At 42.0% G+C, this 19,713-nt stretch overlaps 2 protein-coding genes across 4 annotated transcripts in view; one reads left to right on the top strand and one right to left on the bottom strand.

Moving 5' to 3' along the window:
- Nucleotides 1-19,713, bottom strand: part of TBC1D19 (TBC1 domain family member 19) — a 223,031-nt gene that overhangs the window by 27,075 nt on the left and 176,243 nt on the right. For all 3 annotated transcript variants that reach the window (XM_075568240.1, XM_075568231.1, XM_075568223.1), the window contains one exon: nt 19,429-19,473. In XM_075568240.1, the coding sequence (XP_075424355.1) occupies nt 19,429-19,473 (45 nt within the window). The remainder of the gene's footprint in view (nt 1-19,428; nt 19,474-19,713) is intronic.
- LOC142468716 (sec1 family domain-containing protein 2-like) lies at nt 10,224-18,610 on the top strand. The gene is given in 5 exon segments (XM_075575150.1): nt 10,224-10,269; nt 11,218-11,465; nt 16,775-17,012; nt 17,015-17,402; nt 18,607-18,610. Coding segments are annotated over 5 exon segments (924 nt in total).

The following is a 19,713-nucleotide window of genomic DNA, read 5'->3' on the forward strand; positions in this document are numbered from 1 at the left end:
GTTTCCTTATAAATTCCATTAATGTAATATAGAGGTGTTTGGAGAAAAGGGGATAACTGTACTTATTTGTTTACTTACGGGAGCTCATTCATCACGGATGAAATTGACTGTTCATAACACTCCATGCATGAATGCCTGTAATCACAACAATGCGTACTACATCTTATATTTAGCAATGTAGGTGTTTATTAATGCTAGGAATTAATAGTCAACATTAATTTAAATTTGTGACATGTGTATGTATAAGTCACACGTGTGTGGATGTGTCCTACATGTACCAAGTGTAAAACTGTTAACAGAAACCATAATTTTGTCGCAAATGTTACTGTAATTTAGCATTTCTAATTTCCCAATATGACAATGTTGGTAATATTTTTGGAATGTCAATCACGTCACTTCATCATTATCATGATGATAATTATCAAGTATTCTCACAATTGTAACGTCAATCACGTGCACATTAGCATAGACACACTTTTTAAGACAACTGTTTGTGTCTGTATCAATTTGTGTAGGATCCATGTACAGTATAACACCGACAAATGATAACAGCAGCTTTATTATGGTAGCTTATATCATCATATTGACTATACTATTTATTTTTAGAACGTTTAATAAACACAGTAAACTATAGTTAGTTAGGTTAATGAAATATACACAGAAACGTACTTCATTACATGATGTTGATGTAATATTCAGAACATCATGCATTGTAGGGGACCACAACATCTGGCCAATAACATTATTTGCTACAGTCCCAAACCATTTTATCAACATACCCATGTAACAAGAGATTTTTAACAATAAATGGCTAGTTGGTTGTAAGTGTCCTTTACATTGGGAGAAGGAGTGGCTCAGTGAGTAAAGACACACACTGGCACTGAGAGTTTGAAGCAGGGGAGTCTGGTTCAATTCCCGGTGTCGGCTCCTTGTGACCTTGGGCAAGTCACTTTATCTCCCTGTGCCTCAGGCGGCCAAAAATAAATTGTAAGTTCCACGGGCCAGGGACCTCAGCCTGAAAATGTGTCTGTAAAGCGCTGCGTACAACTAGCAGCGCTATACATGAACATGCTCATATTATAATTATTATTATTGTTACATAGTTTCGACAGGCATACGTTCCATTACACAATAGAATACACAAATGTGTTAGCAGAGTGGGAATGGTTGTTATATATAAAACACACCATGCCATAAAATGCTAGTAGTAATTAAAGAACACTCAATAAAAATTCATGAGGCACTCTTTTGCAACATCATTATGTTAATTAAGTGCTTATGCAATATAGGCATAAGGGTATCACATTTTTAATTGTTTGTTAATAAGCGCTGCAAGCAATATAAAATTAGTTCCATATGTAGTATAGTAGTCGACCCCGACTACTATACTACATATGGAACTAATTTTATATTGCTTGCAGCGCTTATTAACAAACAATTAGACTCTTCTGAACAAAGGTAGACTCTTCTGAAATCATACATTGATCCGATTGTATCTTCCCCGACATCTCTGAAATACAGCAAACACATGATGGTCAAAGATGGCACCTTACTATATATGTATCCGTGACAACGCGTTACACAGCTCTATATGATTGTGTACATACACACGTCAGTCACTTATATGTTAGAAGTACAAGTGTACATCAGTATGTAATTTTTCTTTAAATTTGTAGCAGGCATAACTATGTATATGAAGTGAACGTTGCCTGTATACTGAAAAATGTGCGCGCACATCTTAGTGTGCGCACGCACTTCACGCTTGGGTCGACTAACTGTTAGCGCATGCGCAAAACAATGCGTACGTTGTGAGTTCAATACATGTTGAAAATACCAGTAAACATAAAATCTTTATTTCAAATACAATGAAGACGAAACTACATTCGTTCTGAACGAGTACATCTGTATTCTTTTTAAACAGACGTGTTTGGACAGAAAGCACGGCCGATAACAAAATGCGCAAATGCAATACGTGTGACGTCATGTTAAGCCAGCGTGAAACGCACGCTAACACTCCTCCCACTCAATTAACATTCGGCTAACGCCCAGTGTACGCCCCCACTGTATGACACAGTGCAGTTACCGTTACTATAACAAAACAAGACAGCCAATAGGCTTTGAGGCGCGCACGTCGCTTGGGGGCGGGACTTACATCCGTAATCCTTTTTAAGGACGCCTTGGCCCATGACAAGGGTCCCACGTCATACGTGGTGGACCCGGTTTTTTATTTTGTAGATGTTGCATGATAACAAAACAGGTATGTGTTAGAGTTATGGTAAAAAGTTGCTAATATGTTTAAAGGGATAGGAAAGTACGTATATTTATTCCGTCAGCAATGTGTACTACTCTTTCAGGTTCTTTTAATTGTATTAGGAAACAATTTGTTTGTGATCGCTACATGTTATGCAGTCTGCAATGTTACGCTGTATCCACGCATTGAAAGTGAAAATGGTGGTTACAAAAAAAAAAAAAAAATGTAAACGCAGAGTCAACGCATAACGATTGTTATATTTACCATTCTTCTAGAATTAACTCTTCGTCTGCCTGCAACTTTTCGCTCCAGAAATGCAAGGCATTTTCATCCACGCTTGACCCAAACGCTGAATCCAGTATGACACACATCTCCTCCATGAAGCGCTCATAGGAATCGCCACTGCTTTCTTCAAACAATTGGTCCGGAGGTAGGTTCATTTCTTCGGGTACCCATTCCAATGCATTTTCAGCTGAAAGGCTTGGTACATAATCATAGTAGTTATGTTCTTGTACAATGTGGGTTTCAGGAATGGAGGGTGCAGATATTGCAGCAGGTATCGATTCACACGGAACAGTAGTAGCGGATCCATTGCTATTGGCATTAGGAATAAATATGTCATTAAGCACAATATGTGTGCCCTCTTTCACGGTGAAATGTTTATCCTTGGCAATCTTCCAGAAACCATACCTGTCTTCTAGCTTATCCTGCACACGTTCAAAACAGTCATTAGTTGATAAAGTGAATCTTACTGAGGAATTAAAATTGCGCGCATGCCCACGTTCTTGGTAATAAGGATATTTGGCTCTAATCAAATCATAGATTTGACGTGTGTTAGCTTTGTGTCCGCAAGTGGACAAAATCGCTTCTGCTATCATGAATTTATACCCTCTGTGCGGATTCATATTCGTTACGAATTCATCAGCCATTGCAGATTAACACAAAAAATGTGTGCAGGTCTCTGTTCTTTGCTCATAAGAATGAAAGTGGTCAATGCCTAACAATTTGCTGTGTTTCCTTTTCAAGGTCATAAAAAGTATCAACTGTTACTCCTTTTTTGAAGCTCCAATTGGATATGTTGAATTAATTGGTTGAACGTTTGTGGTTTCTGATAGCCGTTTGTCTGACAAACATGTATCATTTTTTTATCTCGTTTCTCACAACATTCCGAGACTTTTAATTAAGTAACATTGTGGTTTCTTGAAAAATAAAATAGAGCACTGTGTGAAAATAGTGCTTACACAGCCATATAATGAAATACACAGACACCTGCAAAAGGAAATGTTTTTTTTCCGCATAAATTTCTGTGTGTATTTGAAAGTCTGGTTAACTCCCTGTCTGCATCAGTTGAAGTACGTCTGTATATATATCTATAAATATATCTCTCTCATAAATATATAAATATAAAGTATATATTGTACTATATGTATATTGTAGTATATGTATGTATATATATATATATATATATATATATATATATATATATATATATATATATATATATATATATAAAATGCAGGAGTACACACAACATATTGATGGCAGTAAGTAGGCCTTGTATGAAACCTATTAAAATGGTGTTAAACATGAGTGAATTAAGTAATAAACATTTGTTTTAGGCCAATACTGTTATAGGCTCACAGTTAGTATAGTTCTCAAACATTAGGCCTGTATTCTTAAAATAGTGTGTTTTCACAAGGAAGCATGAAGTGTATGTTTTTTGTAAATACATATACCAGTTTAGATAGTACTATATATATATATACATACACACACACACACACACACACACACACACACACACACACACACACAGTGTGTGTGTGTGTGCATATATCCATACATACTACATATATATTAGTATAAATTCAGAGATGTTCTTGAAACAAGAACACATAAATGATTAAAGGACAACATTACAATGGCCAGCAAAGGTAAGTAATATTTAACACAAAATCCTGCTGTACACGTACAAGAAAGATGTTTGCAGTTAAATAGGTGTTTTTTTAATTCCATGTGAATAATATGCACATGCAATGATTACATCAAGTAACACACCCAAATGCAATGTTTTGCTGCAAAGTCAATGGCAGCTTCTCTAAACTTAGCAACTGGCTCCTGGTGGACCATTACTGAATACACGATTCATACATCAATATTAATAACACTATTCATTAATTAGGACTGTTAAAATTTCCAAAAGTTCACGTATACAAGAACATACTTGAAAGTTTGGAAACAACACAGTCTTCAGCATACATACAATATTAATTAGATAATCTGTAGTCAACAAAACAAGGCCAAAGACATATTTAGTGAATTATAACATTTATTTTTTTTGTTCCTTTTGAGAGCGAGTAACAGGCCTGCTTGTTGTCTCTTGTATTTTCCTTTTTCGTTTTGCAACAACTTTAGCCACAACAGAGCCACTTTGAGTGGCCTCTGGCACTTCACGGGCAGGGCTTGTGGCCAGTGACTCACCTACAGGGCTTTTGGGCAGTGACTCACCTACAGGGCTTTTGGGCAGTGACTCACCTACAGGGCTTTTGGGCAGTGACTGTTCACCTACAGGGCTTGTGGGCAGTGACTGTTCACCTACAGGGCTTTTGGGCAGTGACTCACCTACAGGGCTTTTGGGCAGTGACTCACCGACAGGGCTTGTGCCCACTGACACATGTGAGCAAGTTGGTAGACACTGCACAAGTGATGGTTGGTCTGTTTCATGTGTGTCTTTTTTTGTTTGTGTCCAAAAACTGGTCAGTAGTAACTGCTTGTGCTGTTTTGTTTTTGTCGCCTCCTTTGTAGGTGTCAGCTCCTGATTTTGTACAGATGGCAGCGGTAGGATGTCGTCAGGAACCTGCACAGCAATGTCTGCTACTTGAGCGGTAACATTCGGACCTGGGGAATGAAACTCAGATGCATGTGGTGAAAAATTACCAGCATGTAAAGATCCTGCCTGTGAGGTGTTGAAGTTTAAATGTGGTACAGTAGTCATTCTCAAGTAATTTGCTTGGGTTTGCTGAACAACTAATGCTTCGAATGAGGTGTTGATTTTTTGCAACTGTTTAGGCACTTCAATGAAGACTCTGTGGAGATGTGCCAATTGTGATATTGTTTCTTCCTGCAGTGCAATCATCCTTTCCAGCACTGTCATCAGATCAGAATGGCGACGATTTTCTGCTTCCACAATTTTTCCCACAGAAGCTACAATTGCATCGTATGTGGTAGTTGATGGACGATTTGGCGGTAAAACTGTTTCAATTGGAACCTCTTCATGCTCACTTGATTGTATTTCTGTGTCTATGGCGGTGGCATCATCATCATCATCTTCATCATCATGTTCTACAAATAAATGTACACATTATTAAATGGCATGTTAATCTCTGCTGTGTTACTATGTAATTATACTGTGTCAAAAGTAACAACTAACATGTTTCCATACGTTTTATAACCTCACATTAAAAACTACCTTGACTTACGAATAATGTTTGGACTCAGTATGAAATATGAATGAATGAAAACTTGCTGTAAACTCACAACTCCTACATGATAGTTAACATCACTAACACAATACATGTTGCCTTACACTTCATTTTCACTGACACTAAGTAATCCTATTTAAAGAACATGTGCAAAACAAATAATGAACATGACAACATAACATATAGAAGTGCACATATTATATGGCCACCAACTCATACACTCACCTTCTAGGTGTGTTGAGCTGCATGACCCAGGTGAAGACACTTGTTCCGTCTCAGGTGACACATGTCCTCCAGGGGCAACTATATATAACAATAACATTAGTTTTACATTTACATGTGTAAATATTGAACAAACAGTTATTGTATGTTCAGTATTTATGAGTACCTAACAGCATCAGTTCCTTAACCGAAAATGTGTGTCTGAAAGTGAACATAAATAGTTGTAATAACAATGTACATGCCTGTGTACTTAGAACGTTTGAGTTCCCTAACATACAACATACTATGTTTCTGCAGTAATGCGTGAGGATAAATAGATTAAAATTGTACATAAAAATCATATGTTGTGTAGTGATATCAGTATCATAATGTACATAAGTATCATGAGATGAACATTCACAATGGTTATCATGAAGGTGGTCATATAGCAAAAAGTTTTGTTTTTGGTACAGGATATGTGTGGTACATTAATAGAAGATGTGGCACACCTGAATGTGGCTGTCACTCAACAAGACAAGACATGCAGTGTGTGATAATGTGTCGTTGATAATAGTTGAACTATAGATATGAGTGAACTAATGTGTGACGTACGGTTTGATAACTAATGAGTTGTTGGGGCATTTAGTAGCTAGAGTTACGCTTTCAAATGAGTGTGATTAACTTCAGTTGTGCTAGTCAGGTTGTAAGAACGGTATTCCCTTCCCCAAAAAGCCTAATCAGCCAGACCTTTCAATTACTTGAAACAGGTGAAAATGGTGTGAACTAAGTTGACCCTAAGATGAGCCTGTAATTTGTGTGTGTGCTGAACCCCACCCCCTCTGTTGAAGTGTATGCAGTGATGAGATATTAATTGCAGCTGCTTTAACACAATGGTAGAGGAGCTAAATAGTCGTCTGCAGTGTTTAAGTTATGAACACAATGACATAACATATGCTACGTGTGCCTCATTATGCTGTCTGTATATGACATTAAGCAAAAATGGACCTTTTCATAAACAACTATAGATGTGTTAGTGCAAGTGATGTTTGTAGGCCGTTGCATGCAATATATTTGATGCATGTTTAAAATAGGCAGTAATGTCGTGTTTGTAGGAGTAAAATAAATAAAATACACAATAATATTATACATATTTATGTTCTGTACCTGTAGGTAGTAATAATTTCTCATTATCATGTGTTACACATGTGTGCTACCCTGTTGTTCCCCATCTTCGCCCACCATAAATTGCTTCCAATGCAGCAAAGCATTGTGGGAATTCACATGCAAATGAGCACGCAATGCAACGTGGTATATTAGTTACTGCTTTTAGTAGGACTACAACAGATATGTCTAATTTGACACACACACACACACACACTATATATATATATATATATATATATATATATATATATATATATGAGAGACAGAGAGAAACAGACATATACATATATAGATGTAGGTATGTTTATATTGGGAAGACACTATAAAAAGCTGCGTAAATATGCAAAATAACTGTAAACAACGACACGCCTAGTACAGTAATATTTCTCACCTGGTGGAAATTGTGAGGGATAAATTCCAATATCACGGTCACCAGCCAATCCCTCCACGACGACGGAAAGTAATTTTGCCCGAAGCAGCTCCTCCAATGGAGTTAATATCAGACGTTGTGGTGTCGGCCCACCTCCAGTGCCAGTAGCATGCACGCGTTGGTCTTGTATTTTCCTTTTTAATTTTGACCTAATATCGTCAAATCTCTTGTGACAATTCCGCTTGTCCCTGACATGATTCCCACACGCATTGACACCAATGACTATTGTGTCCCACATTTCTTTTCTGCTTGATGCACTTGTCCGCCCTTGAAAAACATATAAAATATATGAGGTCAATTAATAATAATACAAGCACCAGGTTCCTACACTGCTAGCTGTTCCAAGAGATAGCAAACATGCTGTTTTAGGTGTAATATGTGAAGCACATGAGCATTCACTACTAAACCTATACATGTAAGCAAGCTTGCATTCATATTGTATGCAGTTATGGTAAATTGACCGCCTGTGTTTAGTTGTCCTTGTAACGCATGATAAAAAGCTGTGTTTCCACACTAATTAACATAGAAAGATATTCTGAACCCATATTTGCATATGAACAAAACTCAGATGACCTACTGCACCGACACACTTTATTCGAGCAAATACCCGGTATGTACCTGGCAGATACCTGGAATGCGCCACTCCTCACCTCTGACAAGCCCCGTTGCATTTGCCTTCCCAGCCTGGGTTCATGCCTGGCTGATGGGCGGCTGATCTTTTAAATGATAATGATTAGGATTTAATAGGCTGCAATGCTTCGCGTGTCTACCAGATGGCATAAATTCATGAATTGTAATGCAGTATATATATATATATATATACTGTGCAGTATTGCAGCCAGCGGGAATAAAATGCTTCAATCCCTGCCTGGAAAATAACTCAATGCACTCGGGCAGAAAACAGTCACAAACCTCAATACACCCGGGTATACCCGAATTCGTGGGACTAGCCGAGCTCTAATAAAGTGTGTCGCCAGTGTAGGATCACATGTATTTGAATAATAAATGTAAAGGTACACTTACCTAGTAAATGTCCATAGATACTGTCATAGTGCTCCAGAATCCCAGTGACAAGAGCTCTATTTTCCTGGTCATTGAAGCGAGGATTACGTGGCTTCTCCACACGTTTCTTCCGAGCAGGTTTAGGGTCAGAGCTTGGCTGGTGCTGACTGGACTCTCCTTCTTCCAATGTAAGAGCCTCCAAAAGCTGGCCACCAGCAAGCACGCCACCACCAGACACCCCATCAGCAACTGCGCCACCAGCAGCACTCCCAGCACCAGCACTCCCACTCCTAGCACCAGCACTCCCACTCCTAGCACCAGCACTCCCACTCCTAGCACCAGCACTCCCACTCCCAGCAACAGCACTCCCACTCCCAGCAACAGCACTCCCACTCCCAGCAACAGCACTCCCAGCACCAGCACTCCCACTCCCAGCAACACCACTCACACTCCCAGCAACAGCACTCACACTCCCAGCAACAGCACTCACACTCCCAGCAACACCACTCCCACTCCCAGCAACAGCACTCACACTCCCAGCAACACCACTCGCAGCACCAGCAACATCACTCCCCTGAACAGTACGTTCACTCCGACGCGTACTCGCACGAGTAGCACTCCCACTCCCACCAGCATCACTCTTCCCACGCTTTGCGGGCATACTTACAGCACTCACAAAAAACAGACAACAAATGTACAGCCAATCACACGAAACACTTCCACATATAAAACAAGACAAAGATGTAAACAAAACAACAAAGGACAAAGCTTTCCCAATACACAACAAGTCTCTCAGTCAATATGCAAATCTTAAATCACCAAGCTCTGTGCGTCTCTCTCTCTCTCACTCCCAACAACACAGAGAATGATTAGCAGTACACGTTGCCTTTAAATATGGCGCGCTATCCAATACATGCTTGGTTCGCCTGATTCAGCAAGATTTGTGATTGGGCAACCTAACAGCACCCCGCCACGCACGCCGATACACCTGTGTGTGATCGGCTAATCATCGTGAGAGTGGGCGGATTTGTTTTCGCCTTGATTTTGAATGTATTCGCCACTTACTGCATACGGAGAGGAAAAATCGCCAATAACATGACTAATTGGTAAGCTTGCCGATTTCACATATTCGTCGCTTACTGCATGAGGCCCTAACACCTCTGGCCCTGAAAGGTAACACCCGTGTGGTACTGAAGTGGTTAACATGTCTTGTATCGGAGAGATAAATAGATGATTATGTTACTGCACAATGGAAAAGAATGCATATTAATTCATTATTTAAAATAGCCGAGTTATAATACCAATAAAAGAATGAGATAACAAATAGAAAAAGGTTCACCCGCTCTGCCAGGTAAATGTATATGCAGGGGTGCACAGAGATTGTATTGGACACATAGACAAACAGATTGGGGGTTGTAGTAGAGATACAGAACCCCCCTAAAGTGCACTCTCCTGTTGGTAATGTAGGTTATTATACAGTAAGTAGACTCTATGCAACCAATACTAGAGAAATAAGTGTTGGAACATATATATGAAACCCCTTACTTGAGCCGTAGAGAATGTTACAAATCTTAAAATACTTTAATAGCCTTAAATGTTAAAAAAATGTGGGGTACAAAGGCACACAATAGACTAAGACACCGGACATACTACATTAACACCTACTTGAAGGTAGATATACCTCCATTAAAAGATGACTCTGTACAATGACTTATTGGGTTTCATTCAACCTAGCATAGGTATAACTTCCCTATATTCCCTGTGATAAGGACACCTTCCTGTAGACTTAGTAGCTGGATAGTATCTTTGTATACTCTTGAGTACAGTGTGACAACTAACAAAGTACCTATTTGTATACAGTCTTAGTTAAATACTGCTAGTTACAAAACATGAGTGCATGTGGATACTAGCTTGTCACACTATTGGAGATACTAAAACTCACAATGGGTATTGCGAGTATTATGTGAGTTTTATTAGACTTGAGTTCTTCTTGCTGCTAAGTCTGTGTGTCTTTCTGTGACAGAATTACACTTGAAAGACAAAGAGGTGACTATATTATTACTTCACCACTGTGGTGCTAGTACGTCTTCTGAGGGTTAAAATGGAGCCCTGGTGTTCACTCCTATATTGAGTATGTGATCAACTCATCATGGAGTGTATGTCTGTAATTACTATGTCTCCTCACAAAAGTTTATCATTACACCACTAACTGTCCACCTCCTCAAGACTCATCCTTTCACTCAGAGTGAGAAAGATCTGAAAGTGAGGGAGAGGGTGAAAAAGCTGAAACAAACACGAGATTTAATACACTGTCTCGTAGTGATCCTACTTCCTCTTTTTTTAGATCATACCAGAATAAAAAATAAATTCCTGTTGCGAGGACGCGGAAAACGAGGAGGGGGCGAGGCACAATCAAGGGACCTCAGAGAGAAGTGGGCATTCAATCTGAGGGGGAGAGGAGGCATAGGCAATTACTAAGCCACCTCAACCTTCAGAATATCCCACGGATTATCAATTAGCCCACGGATTATCAATCTGTCAAATTTCGAATTAACAGAGATGCATAAACGGGTCCTAGAAAAAGGACTCTCATTCTCACCAACAGTACGATTTGATTACTTCGAGTGGGTAAAAGATACGCATCTTTTTGCGATAAAGCTGTATCTTTATACATTTTTCAAAACTAGACAGCAACTGGCACGTAGAGACGAACCATATAGTGACGTGTGACCAAGAAGCGGAATTCTCAGAGGAGTGCATGACACTAATAAGAGAAAATGAGAGAAACCTAACAACTGCACCTTTCACTGATTTAAGAGCAAGATTACTCTTCTCACCGTCCTCCAATACAATTCCAAATATTGACGTTTTTACACAACTAGTGATCAAGGACCTCGAAGACATACCAATATCAATTCATAAACATAATCTAATTGTGAGGTAACAGATTGCACTAAAAGAACACTTCGATCATTATAAAACCATCTAATAAGGGTGGAAATGTTATAGTGCCCCAATCTGTTTGTCAATAAAATAATGAGTAAGAAGATTAACAAAGTGGTTGATTAGGCAGTACTTAAAATGAAAGAATTATTACTAGCTACTTAACCCCTTCACTGCTACAGAGGCAAACACCACATACATTTTCCATGTGACGTAGCAGTCTAGAGCAGGGGTGTGCAAACTTTCTAGTCTGCGTCCTCTGCCTGCTCTCCCCTGCTGCTCGCCCCCCTCCCCCTTACCTGATTGCCGGCGGTTTCTGACGTCATGTGAAGTCGCGTTGCCGTGACAAGACAAAGCAACGTCATGTGTCCCCATGGCGCCATTTGATGCGTTGCCATGGCGATGTGTCGCCAGAATCCGCCGGACACCAGGTAAGTGAGTTACAGAGGCCTCGCATGCGCTCCCCCAGCACTTAATTTAAATGTTTGTGCGGTACCTCTGTAGCTGCCGTGCCCCTCCAGCCCCCCCCCCCCCCCAGAAAATCTCACGCTCCCCCTGGGGTCACACACCCCAGTCTGCACACCCCTAGACTCTAGGGCATGGAAGGGGAAATCCAGCTTTATTAAACGAAACAATCCAGGATGCTTCTTTTTAATTTGAAGAATTCGATCTGGGGAGATAAGGGGGGGAGAGGTTTCCGGAGCTGAACTGCGCTATTTTGCTCTGGGGATCCACCGGTTCTCAAGATAATAAGCAGTTTTATTGTCGGTGTTTTTCTCCCCATTAGGGAGAAATTTAGTGGGACTTTGCAGACCAACAGGAGGTAGCAACATCATCGGTGGAGGGCAATGTTGTGGCTGCTTTTTGTATGACCATTTAAGTATCCAAGAAGTAACACTAGCAACTAAAAGGTAAGTAAGTATCTCAGGATCTGGGGAGCCCCCGGAGCTGAAAATGGCGTGATTCAGCATGGATTGCGGCTTTTAAAACCATAAGAACACTTTCCATCAGCAACACTTTGTTTTCTAAGGAGTAATGATTTCCGCCCACCACACACTGATTTAATCATAATAAATATCATAAAAAACATTATAAAAAATGTGGTTTTCTGTAGCACTGTCAGAATTAGTTTACTCTTGCTATGCAACAATTTTCTTTTGCACCTTTTCATGCACCACTCAACAGAGAGCCAATATTCCACAAGTTTATATTTACCTTGGATTTGTTCCATATTCTATCCTGTTTTATACATTCTTAATTGCCACATTAAGTATTCCTTCCAGCATCAACAATGGTTGAAATCTTCTGTAGTACAGCCCATATTTACTAAGCAGTGTTTTGTTATACATACCTTGTGGTGCTGGAAGACACCTTAAAGACCATTCAAGCTAATAGGCTATAAGGTGTCTGCCAGTGTTGGGACATGTTTCATTGCATTAAATATGGCTGTAAGCCCTTTAGCCCTACCGGCATTAAACAAATGAGAGCCTAAACTCCACTGGCATTCAAGGTCTTGATAGAGAATGTTTTTCAATAGGAAATAAATCTTTACAAAATGAAACGTTAATATAAGCTTGTGCTAAACTGTCTGATTCTAGCTGCTGTAAATGTAGAGACTGGCACATTTACATTACATCAGAAAAGCTAAGGGGCAGTAATGCATAAAACTTTGTGCAAGAAAAAATGCAAATTCTACAAGCAATTTTACCATTGTAAACAGAGACAAATTTTCATATGAAAAAAACAGCTTGTGCCCTTTAGTGAATATAGTAAACAAATATGTTAACAATTACGATCTAGAAATAGATTAGTAGTATTTTAAATATATTTCCCCTTCCTCTCCTTTCACATTCCTCCCTCCCAATCGCCTCTCCTTTCCTTCTCTTTTTCCCCCTCCTCTCTTTCCTCCCCTTCTCTCTCTCCCCGCAGCCTCCCCCCCCCCTCCCAGGGCCCTACCTGTAGAGCAGGGTTCATTCAGGAACTACCAAGTGGCGGAGAGGGGCCCACCGAGGTGGCTGAGAGTGGAAGTTTGTCAGACAACATAGGGGGCCCAGGTTCTGTCGGGTCCCCCTCTGCCACCGCGCCCGGGACAGATGTCCCTGCAATTCCCCCCATTGGCGGCCCTGGCTACAGCATCTGGAAACTTGGGAGTAATTATCCTTTATTTATTGTATTGTATGTCTTTATTTATATAGCGCCATTAATGTGCATAGCGTTTCACAGCAGTAATATACGTGACAATCATATAAATAACAAATAATATAAATAACACATAAAGGGGAGACGTGCTTCAGACATAAAAGTAACATTTAGGAAAAGGAGTCCCTGCTCCGAATAGCTTACAATCTAATTTGTTGGTACTGTAGGATGACCGTACAGAGACAGTAGGAGGGCGTTCTGTTAAGTGCGGGTAATGTATCAGGTGCTTATCTTGTGTAGTGGCACACAATTGCCCCCTAAGGGGCCTATGCAGTAAGCGTTCATACGCCACTTATCAAGCACTTATTGCCCAAAATGCCTACTGCTATTCAGTAAGCGGTGATAAGTGGGCGATAAAAGACTGAATCGCCCCCATAAAATTGGTCATAAAAAAAATCACTGAGGCAGCGATGATAAGCCACATATCGCCACTTTTCGGCATGTTCATAAACTCGCGCAATTCTAGTAGCAGTGATTAGGCTATGAACGCCTATCACCGCTCTAGAATGGTGATTTTATCACAAAATCCTCACACCAGAAAAAGTTGGCGTGAAGGTGTTGGAAACCTGCAGAGAAGCGGCGAGATGGGACTTAGAAGAAAAAAAATGCATTTTTCCTGCATAGGATTGATGCCGGGAATCTCTGGAACTGTTATCCATTAATATTAGCACCAGAGACCCCTGGCATGAATCCTATGCAAACAAAAAAATGCATTTACAGTAAACTTCATTACCATAGCGGATAGCCTCAGGGACCCCTACTTCCCGAGATACAGGCCCCGTTATGGGGTGCCAGTATCTCCTATGCATTTAAATGTCCGCGTCATGTGACCATGGGAATAAAATGCATAGGAGATACTGGCACTCCATAACGGGGCCTGTATCTCAGGCAGTAGGGGGTTCCTGAGGCTGAAACCAATGCGGTTCAGCTCAGGAGACCCCCTGCTCCTCTAAACTATTAACAAAATTAAAATTTCTACACATACATTTCGGGCGAGATTTGCACAGGGAGAGACGGCTCTCTCAGAGCAGCTCTCTCGGCAGCAGATACAACTCGCTGGGAAAGGCATTTTCAGAGGATCGTTCATCAGATCACCGGCTAATCGCCCGTTTTGTGAATTTTGCTATGACAGGTAATCAAGGCTTTCTGAATACCGTGATAGCAACGCTCATAAAAACGGTGATTTAAATGGCCCGGCGATTTTTTAAATGAACCTTTAGTGCATAGGCCCCTAAATGTTTTACAATCAAACTACATTATAGTAAATAATGGCTAGCAAGAGACACCATATTGGAAGATCATTTTGTACTACTTTCAGTATTTTCAACTCCATATCATCAAGAAATGATGATGCAGTCCTCGTTTCTTCACTTTGATACTGGTTTCATGGAACACTAAGCGGATGGACCATGAATTAGAATTAATCACGACAAGAGAGTTGGGAATAATGAGCATTCCTACGAACTCGCTCATAACAATTTTGAGCTGTGGTAACTTATTTTATTTTTTGAGCAGACGTGTCGCCTCCAGTGATATTTTCTACTAATAAAATCTGCAACAGTTCAGCTTTTTCTGGTTTTATAAACCATAGTTTCAATTGTAGCATACAATACATTCATGTGGTAGTACTGCAGTACTTTAGCAAACATTAAATGGTGCATTGGTTTTAGATGTCATTATGTTTAATGGAGCCAAACTATGGTGATTTTTTTTGCTTCATTTCTGTACTGTATATTATGGACTGCTGTACACTGAAAAAATAGCAGCTGGAATGCATCTCTGCCCTGAAATGTATAAATATTGCTACTGCTGCATTCAATCAACTGTTTGTACTAGCAAAGAAATCAGAAAAATATTACACCAGTCTAAACTTCCAGTTAAACTAAAAAAGATTACAACAAAAGGCTTCAAGCAATAATAAGATTGCTGAATCAAAGCATGATACCAGCGCACACATTATCAGAACGTCCACAACCTTACAATATAATATGCTTATGTAGCCATGTATCCTCTTCGCTACTAATCTGCCCTGCCCAACACATAAACCCTGGTACCAGTGCAGGCAGTGTTAGGGTTAATCTGGGGTTTCCCCTGCGGGCTTGGGGTCTGTGTGCTGCCCTATCAGGGGCTCAGACCTAAGACCTTCAACCCTTGGTATAAAAGTGTCTGCAGATACAAATTCTAGTCAGTTTTGTGGAGTTCTGGTTCTGGAGCTCCCTTAGGGGAGTGGGGCAACTACCCCTTATTCCACCCTTATTCCAATAAGGGAGCTAGGGATAGACCTTTGGGGCCTCAGGCTCCCTGGGTTGAGTCCAGGGACCCATCCAAGTGCACCTGTTGTATGCTGATCAGTTTGAAGAATAAAGACTGTTCCTTTATATACTCCTGCCTGAGAGTGCCGTTAATCTGGGGGAGTACCAGAGAGCTTTCCTGCAGGATCTGCATCCAGCTATGTTGGGGCCTGCGGGGAATGGAGGTGCTGCACTGAGTGAAGAACTGAGAAAGAACCCTAAAGCCTGTCCTGTTCATCCCCACTACTACCGGCGGACACTCATGGCCTTCCTGTGAACCAGCAGGTAGCACCATCACCAGGTAATCGCAGTGATTCTCCCTTAGGGTGGGTACACATGGGTTACACTTATATTTTATGCAGGATGCCCACTACATTTAGTTGAAATATGCTTTATATTGTCTGTTTCAATTGAATTGTAGGGAACGTTTTGATTCCAGTTTTTTGAAGTGAAACTTCTTTAGTGGCACCTATTCTGATGGGGTAAAACTGGAGAGTTGGGGGCGAAATGTGAAATGGAAGTGACGTCACAGCTCCCCATCCCCCTCCCCCCACACACCCGCTGCGACATGCGGCGGCGGCGGCGATAGCCGTCGGCGCCGCTCCTAACGGCCGCCATACCTCCCACACGTCCGCCGCCGCTCCTAACTGCCGCCACTGCCCACGCTCGCTGACATGCCGCGCATACGCGGTAGTCATGGCGACGCTCACGGACGCCAAGGCTCAGAGACCTCCTTGCGCTGCCGGGTGAATGAGGACAGCTTTCCCCCCCTCCTCCTCCCCCGCTCAACATTTACTAACCGCCGCCACAGCTCCTGACGAGCGCCGAGATCCTGCACTGGTGCGGCTGCGCCGAGCTGCTGCTGCTCTCCGCGGGGGCCCTCCACATTAAGGAGTTCTCCAGCATCGAGGCCGGTGCTGCCAACCAGCCGAAGGCTCTGTTCGTTATGAGCTGCACGCTGCGGGGCCGCGCCCTGGACGTGGTGAGCCAGAGCTCCTTCCAGTGCTGCGTGCTGGTGACGGCGATGAGCCCCGGGGAGGCCGAGGGCGCCACCAGCAGCTGGAGGACCGGCTGTGTGAGTGGATGGGGAACATGAACTTCACGGCTGAGGTGATGTGGGCGCTGCTGCTGCTGGCCCCGATCTCCCCGCACCTATTCCTGGCCCCGGCCTTCTCCTCTCTCTTCCCGCTGCTACCTGGCGGAGACCTGCAGGCTCTCAACTGCAGCTGGCCGGACAAGAAGAGGATCCCGGGGCTGGGGGACGTGGAGCTGCCCTCCTTGCCCCCCGAGCTACAGCTTCACATCCGGAGCCTGTTTCCAGGACTCAACCACCTGATGGAGGGTATCGGGGTGAGAGAGGAGTGCTTCTCGGTGGGGCACCTGAGTAGGATCATTGCGGGGGAGCTGGCCAGCTATCCTCAGACGAGAAACCGCAGGAAGCATACACTGACTGACACACACACACAGACACACACACACACACACACACTGACTGACACACATACACACACACTGACTGACACACATACACACACACACACTGACTGACACTCATACACACACTGAGTAGGATCATTGCGGGGGAGCTGGCCAGCTATCCTCAGGCAAGAAACCGCAGGAAGCATACACTGACACACACACACACACACACACACACACACACACACACACACACACACACACTGACTGACACACATAGACACACACACACACACTGACACACACTGACTGACACACATAGACACACACACACACACACACACACACACTGACTGACACACACACTGACTGACTGACACACACACACACACTGACTGACTGACTGACTCACACACACACACACACACACACACACACACACACACACACACACACACACACACACACACACACACACACACACACACACACACACACACACACACACACACACAATGACACACACACACACACTGACTGACACACACACACACTCACTGACTGACACATACACATTCACTGACTGACACATACACACTCACTGACTGACTGACACACATACACACTCACTCATTGACTGACACACACACACACACACTGACTGACTGACACACATACACACTCACTGACTGACTGACACACACACTCACTCACTCACTGACACACATACACACACACTGACTGACACACATACACACTGACTGACACACATACACACTCACTGACTGACACACATACACACTCACTGACTGACACACACACACATACACTGACTGACACACATACACTGACTGATACATACAGACTGACACACACACACACCCCAGTGATGCGCCGAACAGCGCCCCAAGTTATGTGCCTACTCCCCCACCACCCCCCACCCCCACCCTGTGAGCTGCCGAGCACCTCCCATGTCCCGTACCTCCGCTGGGGGGCTGGCTGCAGCAGGAAACACAGCCCACAGCTCTGCCGGGGGGAGGAGACTCAGACAGAGTCCCCTGTGTCCGCAGCTACGTCATGGTGGGGGTAGGTCACAGAGAGAGACATACACACCACAGAGAGACACACACACGCAGACACACACACACACACACACACACACACACTGACTGACACACGCAGACACAAAGAATTCAGTTACTATAAATATACATGTGCATATAGCTAAAACACGCGGTCAAACTTTTATGTTTTGGAAGTGAAATTGTTTAGTGATTTTTAATTAAAAACATCACCTTCACAAATAAAATTTCTGTGACAAAAAACAAAGAAGTTTCACTTACTATGTGCGTGCTCAGCACACACAGCTTTTTTTTTTTGTACCACCAGATGGTGGCATTAGAGTACTTTGATTATTATTTAACAGATCACACAGAGGATCACATGAAAATAAACAAATGAATATGAATAAAGTACTGTTATGTCAATTTAGTTTTAAATATGTTGAACTTAAATGATGAAAATACTTGCTTATTTTGGAAATAACAGGCCTTTTCAGCACCGAAAGGTTAAAAAAATAGATATTTCGAATTCTTGAATGCACGAATTGTTACGAGTGGGAATACCGTATTCACCATCGTATTGCTTAGCTATTTATATATAACATTTAGAACAACCTTTTAATGTGCTGTAAGTAGGGGTGCTCAACTCCAGTCCTCAAGACACCCCCCACCCCACCAACAGGTCAGGTTTGTCAGGATATCCCTGCTTCAGCACAGGCGTCTCAATGTCATATCACCTGTGCTGAAGCAGGGATATCCTGACCTGTTGGGGGGTCTTGAGGACTGGAGTTTATCACCACTGCTGTAGAGGATGGGTAATATTTTATTTTGCAATCTATTTATCAGCATTAACAAAATACCATGAGATAACTGTAAACTGGCTTTAAATACTGTTTGAAGAGATTCATTTCTAGTACTAATTATATCAGTTCTGAATAGTGTAATATTCCTGTCTCCCACTAGAGGAAGCCAAAACACAACATACCATTTGGTGGATAAATAACAGCATACTTTTCTGAACCAAGCTTTCCTGTAAATTAAGAGACCAGACATTAGTTTTTATAAAATGATAACAGGTTATTTATAATAGAAAATTATCCTTTTGAGGCATACATTTCTTTGAATGAGAAAACGGGCAAAATAATGACTTGGCTCAGTGAGTAAAGTAACTGATTTTGCAAACAAGGACAGTAAGGCCGTGTCCATAGTGGAACACGCTAGCTTCCGCGCTTCCTCTTCCTCCCGGCGACGCGCTTCAAATACAAACTTG

This window comes from Ascaphus truei, chromosome 1 (genome assembly GCF_040206685.1).
Source record: "Ascaphus truei isolate aAscTru1 chromosome 1, aAscTru1.hap1, whole genome shotgun sequence".
NCBI classification, from domain to species: domain Eukaryota; kingdom Metazoa; phylum Chordata; class Amphibia; order Anura; family Ascaphidae; genus Ascaphus; species Ascaphus truei.